At 41.8% G+C, this 7,289-nt stretch overlaps 1 protein-coding gene across 1 annotated transcript; it reads right to left on the bottom strand.

Annotated features, from left to right (window-relative positions):
- Window positions 1-200: 200 nt before the first annotated feature.
- LOC143106942 (tripartite motif-containing protein 16-like) lies at window positions 201-7,014 on the bottom strand. Its single transcript, XM_076271441.1, has 6 exons — window positions 6,363-7,014; window positions 5,448-5,534; window positions 3,655-3,888; window positions 3,400-3,553; window positions 2,995-3,054; window positions 201-1,662 (listed from the first exon to the last, which is right to left on the bottom strand). The coding sequence occupies exons 1-6, from the start codon at window positions 6,951-6,953 to the stop codon at window positions 1,148-1,150; spliced, it is 1,641 nt and encodes a 546-aa protein (XP_076127556.1). The 5' UTR covers window positions 6,954-7,014; the 3' UTR covers window positions 201-1,147.
- Between the last annotated feature and the right edge of the window lie 275 nt (window positions 7,015-7,289).

Here is a 7,289-nt window from a genome sequence, read left to right as displayed (position 1 = left end):
CAAACAGTTCAATGTATTTGTATTTGTGGTAAATGCTATCTGGAGTTGTTTACAAAGATTTTGAGGCTTCTTCTGTTGCTTCCACAGAGGATGGCAATCTGCCAAACAGGGGCGAGACAGTAAGGACACACTATGGCAAGCAAACCTTTTATTTCTGAGGCAGGCAGGGCAATCAAAGCTGACTTTATCTACATCTTATATTTCTCAGTCTATATCAGTGTAGCAAAATAAGATATACAAGTTCAAAATGTAATACAAAATATTGTGTGGGTGCAAAGGGTAACAAACACAAGGCCAGAGAGATGGCAAAAAATCGTTTCTGCCTCAAAAACCTGAATTGTTGCTAAAAAGGTGCGGTCTACAATAATTATGGAGACATGGAGAGGCTTGGAATTAATCATTTTGGACACGCCATTTTTCTTAAAAAAAATTAAAAAGATGAAAACACTTCTTTTTCTGATTCCATGTTTCTCCCACATTGTCTTACAATCTTTAGCCATGTGGCAGTGTCATTTTCAGTCAAAACAAACATATTGGCAAGAGAAAATCAACTAATCAATATTTGCCACGGGTAAGAATCATTTGTTCCTAAATGTAGATGAGTGGATGGCACGTTAACTGTGGTCTGATTAATAACAATGTGTTGAAATGAAGTGCTGCTTTAGAAAAAATCTTTTGGGTGATTTTGGGTGGGCGGGCACACAGTAGAACACACTATTGCAAACATATTTTTTTATTTCTGCAATGACAAGCAGGGCAATCAGAAGCTGACTTTACATTCACAGCTGATTACATTCAGTAATTCCTAAACAATACAGTTCAGTATTATTAAACAATATTTTCATCACTCATTTTCATGGTCAATATGAAGAAATTAAAATATTATATATAAGTTCAAAACTTTTTGTACATTAAATTGTGTGGGTGCACAGACTAATAACCCATTTTTATTCATTAATTATTAATTGTGTGAGTGAATTACGACCTGACACCATACAGGGGTCAGTGTTTGAACTTTGACCTTTATGTTAGACCACTCTACTTACCCTTCCTTACTCTTTTCTTTATTGTCTTTGGTTCCCCTCATACTGCAGCAGCCAGCAGGGACCGCTTGGCTAATACCAGACCAATTCTCAACTGAGAATACTCACAACAGCTGCACTGATGATCTTTTATCTAGGCAAAACCCAGGGTAGAGTGTGTGAGTGAATGTGGTCTGGACTCTGTGTAGGAGGGTCATTGTGTCAGAGATGCTGTAGAAGGCCAGAGTTCCTGCCCTGTGATCCACATACACTCCTATTCTAGAGCTGGCCCCTAGAGGGAGTTTAGACTCTTTATCATTGTGCCAGAATGAGGAGCCAGAGCTGGTGAGTCTCAGCCTCCAGGACTGATCATTACAACCAAACTTACATTCATCACCCCCTCCTTTTCTGTTGATGCTTTTATATGACACTGCTATATAAACCACCCCACTCCACTCAACCTCCCAGTAGCAGCGTCCATATACTCCCTCACTACACAGCACCTGCCACCACTCATCAAATCTCTCTGGATGATCAGGATATGACTGGAGCTGGGCTCTCCTCTCCACCCTCCTGTTCCGCTCAGACAGATGGAATTGTCTGTGTGCTGTGTTTGGATCCAGCGTGAAGTGACAGGAGTCTGATGGAATAGAAGACAAGAGTTTCTTAATTAACATCTTGCTGAATGACAGAATGGTTGATTGGTAAATTGAGATTGTTTGTGTGTTTTAGTTTGATTCTGCAAATATTTGCACTAGAAGGAGTGCATGTGGAATGTCCTTTATGTACAGTATGTGTGATTTGTGTGTTGTAACCTTTTCTGTGTGTGGTCAACTTTTGTAAAAGGAAGTATAAGTATATATACTCTTTTGATCCTGTGAGGGAAATTTGGTCTCTGCATTTATCCCAATCCGTGAATAAGTGAAACACACACAGCACACAGTTTACACACAGTCAGGTGAAGCACACACTAATCCCGGCGCAGTGAGCTGCCTGCATCAACAGCGGGGGAGCAGTGAGGGCTTAGGTGCCTTGCTCAAGGGCACTTCAGCCGTGGCCTACTGGTCGGGGTTCGAACCGGCAACCCTCCGGTTACAGGTCCGAAGTGCTAAGCAGTAGGCCACGGCTGCCCCAAAGACCTTTATATTTCACTTAAAAGCACTCCCCATGCATACTCAACGACGTTGACCAGTAAACATGTTCTAGGCCTTTGCTACCACATACATCCCTTTCATATGGATAACCCTGGCAGTATCAGAATGACTGGACTAAGCTTCATCTACAAGGGAAGCTAGTCTGCATCTGCTCTGCTGATTATTTTGAGTGTCATCTGCATTCAGAAGGCTTTTATTAACACTCTATTGTCCACACAGTCACACTTCAGATTTCTATCTAACTGTAATGTGTCTCACTGTATACACCAAGGAGACCGCCAGGAGCTGTCATCCATTTCCATCATGATTCTATTTCTGAGAGTGCTGTGTATTCTTGTTAATATTGTAAGGCCATTCACATATATTGTCCTTTATCCTTTCATATTTCTGTTGTGTGATACTTACGTTGATTGGCCATAAGCGTGACATGATCACGTATAGTGAGCGTAGTGAAGAGACCATGTCAGTTTCAGTTTCTAGGCTGATAGGCTCACAGCTCACCGCATGGACAGTAGTAACATAACTGTTCTGTGCCCGAGCTAGAGACCATAGCCTAGTTTAGGCCACTGATGTGTACTTAATGTATTATTGTACTCACCTGCCGAAATTCAGTAAATTCCACAAAAGGAGGATTCTTTGTCGTGTAAAGTCATTTAACCCATGTCAGACAAGCAGCGCATTGCTCATTCAAGAAGTCACAACACGACAATATTGTAATTCTGACTTAATTATGTATGCTTCAAGTATGTTTTCTTATGGTGAGTGTTTGTGTCTGTCTGTCTGTGGCTGTGTATGAAATGTGTGTGTGCCAAACTCACATTGTAGGAATTCCTCTATGGTTGTTGGTTCAGAAGGCAAAATAACCTGGACTTCAGTCACTATTGTAATAGGAAAATCATATTATAAAAAAAACATATTATAAACAACCCTGCTATAACTAGTGGAAATGTAAACATTGCATCAGCCTAACCTGTTTTTTTAATCACTTTTAAAAAATTGTTCTCTTGTTGAGTAACATAAGTTTCTAGCTTCTTGAATGTTAAAGACAAGTCACTTCTCCCACAGTAAGGAAGTGAGAGACAAGAGTCTCTGAGCTTCATAAAAATATTTTATGTGATGTTTGAAAATACCAGCCTTCACAAATATAAGTTCCTTAAATTCGGCTTATTGGCACAAATGAAAGAAAAAGTTGTGAGTCATTGTATTTTAACAATATGACGTACCTGCTGCAGAGATCTTCATGAATTCCTCTTTGCAGAAATCCTCCAGCTGTCCCTTTAGTGTGGAGACAGATGTATTCACATTCTCAAAAGACAGGCTTTGGTTGACGTCAAATGAGTCTTTAGACTCAGGTAGGTCACCCACTGATTGATAAGTCTACATGAAGAAACATGAGAGAGAGAGAGAGAGAGAGTACAAATCTTTGATATTCAGTTGATCTGGAAAGATTTGTGTACAAACAATTAATCAACAGCTACCTTAAGAAAATGGATGTGATCCTCTGTGTGTGAAAGCTGCTCCAGCTCAGCTTCTCTCCTCTTCAGCTCAGCAATCTCCTGCTCCAGTTGCTTCAGGAGTCCTTCAGCCCGACTCACCTGAGCCTTCTCCTGAGCTCTGATCAACTCTGTCACCTCAGAGTGTCTTCTCTCAATGGTGCGGATAATCTCAGTAAAGACCCTCTTACTGTCCTCCACAGCTGTCTGTGCAGAACTCTGTTAGGAGACACACAATAAGGAGGGTCCATCTAAGGCAGCCCACTCACTCAGCGCTCCCACACACCCTGTTACCCACAGTGCATGTAGCTCAGAGGAACTGGAAAGTGATTCAGCATTACATACCACACACACAGCACACACCCCCTCAATACCAGTGCAACACTCACCTCCACCATCACAGGCTATCATACCCCCACCGTCACTGGATATTGCACCCCTCCCCCATATGGCGATCACGAACAATGAGGTGACAACAACTTCAGTCAACAGCCATCAGACACACAGATCCCCCCCCCCCCCCCCCATCAACACAGCAGATCAAGTAAGAGTTCAACTAAAGAAACTTCGCCACAAGAAGGCAGCCGGGACGTGCGCTTTCAGGAGCAGTCTTTGTACATACCGCGGAATACATAATTAGGCGCTCTTTACTCTTCCCCTCCCATCTTTTTACGCTAAACTCCCACTTTCCCCTGGATCCTCCCATGAGTGCATATGCATGACATGACAAACGCAATCTGCCACTTTCAGCTCCCGCAACAGGCAGTTTGCGCTTTTACATCATTGCAGCCTGTTTGTACATACCTCGCAATGTTTTTACACGCACATTGCGAAACAAATACGCCTGAAATGGGCGCAAAAGCGTTAGTACATCTGGCCCTGAGTGTCATCCACTCCACAACACTATTGTAAAGCAGAAGAGCCTGATCAGCTGGAGACTTCGCTCACTGCCTTGCACAACAGACAGACTGAAGAAGTCATTTGTCCCCAGGGCCATTGAACTGTTCAATGCTTCACTTAAGGGAAGAGGAGAGATAGACTTCTCCGCATAGTCTGTCTGCCTCTCCACCCTCTCCATGTTTGGGTACTGTCTGTCCACTAGCCACTTTTTACCACTGTCTTACTGCCTCACTGTTTGCGTACTATATTAGCACATATGCATAACCCCTCCCTCCATGCCATAGCCGGATTGTGGCCACACTTACTTTTTTTTTATATAGTTTTTTTTTTTATATTACCTTGCCTACTGATATGTCCATATGTATTTTATGCTGGTCTCTAGACTTTATTCTTGCACTGTTGCACTGTTGGACTTACTCATTTGCACCATCACCATGACACTTACTCACACAGAGCACCTTACCTTACTATGCACAGAGAATCACAGGCTCAGTCCCTGCCTCAGTCATTGCAAGCGCCTCTTGATTAATCACCCATTATGTGGATACTGTTTTTAGAATTGATTTAGATTAAGTGTTATTTAGTATAATTTGTATTTTAGTATATTCTTTATCTTCTACTGTCCTTATTGCTTAGTTGTGTTTTTATATTATATACTTTTAATTACTTTTTTCTGCTGTTAGTGAATGTGTGTGTGATGTCTGTATGCTACTGAGACCTTGTTTTTTTCCCCTTGGGGATCAATAAAGTATCTATCTATCTATCTACTGTATCTATCTATCTACTCATCTCCGGCAGGCTATAGGAGAACCCTGACTGGTCCCTGAAATGGCTCCTCCAGTATCAAGCTGTTGTCTTCTCCTGTGGTCAGTACTCACCCTGAGAGTCTCCACAGCCTTCCTCAGCTCCTGCAGTTTCCTCTCACTCTCCTGGATTCTCTGATGTAAACTCCTTTGAGTTTCGGCCTATAGAGAAGAAATCACAATCCACATTGTACACTTATGGTGCTGTCAAAATCATTCAATTTCAAAACATTCCTGAAGTAAACAAGCTGAATAATCAGTAGACGCTGACTCCTGTCTAACAAGTGCTGAAGATGAGAAAGCTATTATATTACAGGACGAGACAAAAACACAAAATACATTTTAACTTTGAATAGCAAAAAAGAATCCCAAAGCAAAGGAGAAACAATGATAACATTACATGCATCATTTTACTGTAACAACTGCCATACTGAGCTGATAAAAACTACCCTTACTGCCAATAAAGTAAACAAATCACTTGGTGTTCTGGGCAGAAAATACATCAATGAATGTGTAATGTCAGTTAGTCAGTCACAGGGTAAACCACCCTGGTACCTGGGTCTGAACTTAGGGATGGGCGATATAGACTTAAAACTATATCTCAATATTTCATGGTATTTTGGGGCGATAACGTCATATCAGCTTACGAGCTGTGTAAATATTTGATCCTGACCATCATCAGCAATGAACTCTTTTACCATGACTACAGTTTGAACTCTGCATCCATTCAGTGATGCTTGTTCTACATGTGAGCTGACCACCATGCATTTACTGGTACACCGGATATGTAATCGATAGGCTATGGTTCATAAAGTAGGAATCTCTGTTTTTATCTCTGTTTTCAACACAGGGTGAGGGTTCTGCCAACTTCATTATACACACTTAGAAGATGTTGCTGTGTTGTTCCTTTTCTAATGCTGTACTCAGCTTCACTATACTGGAACTACAGCTTGTTTAAAGTTAACCCTATAACACGTCACCTGTCCTTACCTGTTTCTCCAACTTCCCCTCAGAGGCTGACACAGTGTCATGGCCTTTGTGTTCATCCACCAGACAGAACAAACAAACACAACTTTGGTCCGTACGACAAAATACTTCCAAAGGCTTCTCATGTTGGGTGCAGATCCTCTCCTGTAGCTGACCTATGGCATCAACCATCTTGTGTTTTCGTCCAGGATTAAGTTCATTGTGAGCTTTATAGTGAGTTTCACAGTAAGACACCAGACACTCCAGACAGGACTTCACAGCTTTGAGTTTTCTCCCAGTGCAAACGTCACAATCCACATCTCCAGCTATATAACATTCAACAGGAGCAGGAACAAGAGGTTGATTTCTGGTCTTCCTGAACTGTTCCACAAGCTCAGCAAAAACATTATTTTTGTTTAAAACGGGTCTAGAATTAAAACTCTGTCTGCATTGCGGGCAGCTGTAGACTCCCTTCTGATCTTCCTGATCAAAGCAGCCCTTAATGCAGCCCATGCAGTAATTGTGTCCACAGGGAATAGTCACTGGATCCCTGAGAATGTCCAAACAAATCGGACATGTGAAAAGGTCCTGGTTGCTTGTCATGACCTCTGCCATTCCCTCTACGCTGCTGAAAACAATTCACAAAGCTCTGGACTTCACCAAACACTTCACTTTCAGTTTCCTTTCTCCTTAATTCTGTGCACAACTTCCTCGTTGTATACGAGTTTGCAAATTAGTTGAAAGGGCCTGCAGGGGGCGCATTGAGGCCATAGCAAACTCAGATTCCCACTGATTGAAGTGGGCTGTGCTGCTGTTGCATATTAGCGCATCTTGAAAGTAAACACAGACAACAGAGAAACTATTGAAAGTAAACACAGACAACAGAGAAACTAAGCGCGGGGCTCTCCCATCCTTCACAAAGCGCAAATGTCTAATAAAAAAAAAAAATCT

Source organism: Alosa pseudoharengus, unplaced genomic scaffold (assembly GCF_046254945.1).
Source record: "Alosa pseudoharengus isolate Yale_2024_CS ecotype anadromous, Long Island Sound unplaced genomic scaffold, YU_APseudo_1.1 YU_APseudo_1.1_scf_6, whole genome shotgun sequence".
In the NCBI taxonomy this organism is placed as follows: Eukaryota; Metazoa; Chordata; class Actinopteri; order Clupeiformes; family Clupeidae; genus Alosa; species Alosa pseudoharengus.
Note: the sequence above shows the minus strand (reverse complement) of the source record. Positions and strands in the feature narration are given on the sequence as shown.

What these genes read in the sequence shown, in the direction of transcription:
- LOC143106942 (XM_076271441.1), bottom strand. Translation starts at nt 6,953, where the DNA reads ATGGCAGAGGTCATGACAAGCAACCAGGACCTTTTCACATGTCCGATT. An exon ending in ATCACATCCATTTTCTTAAG is followed by an intron (nt 3,554 to 3,654) that starts GTAGCTGTTGAT and finishes TTCTTCATGTAG; the next exon opens with ACTTATCAATCAGTGGGTGA. An exon ending in CATAGAGGAATTCCTACAAT is followed by an intron (nt 1,663 to 2,994) that starts GTGAGTTTGGCA and finishes CTATTCCATCAG; the next exon opens with ACTCCTGTCACTTCACGCTG.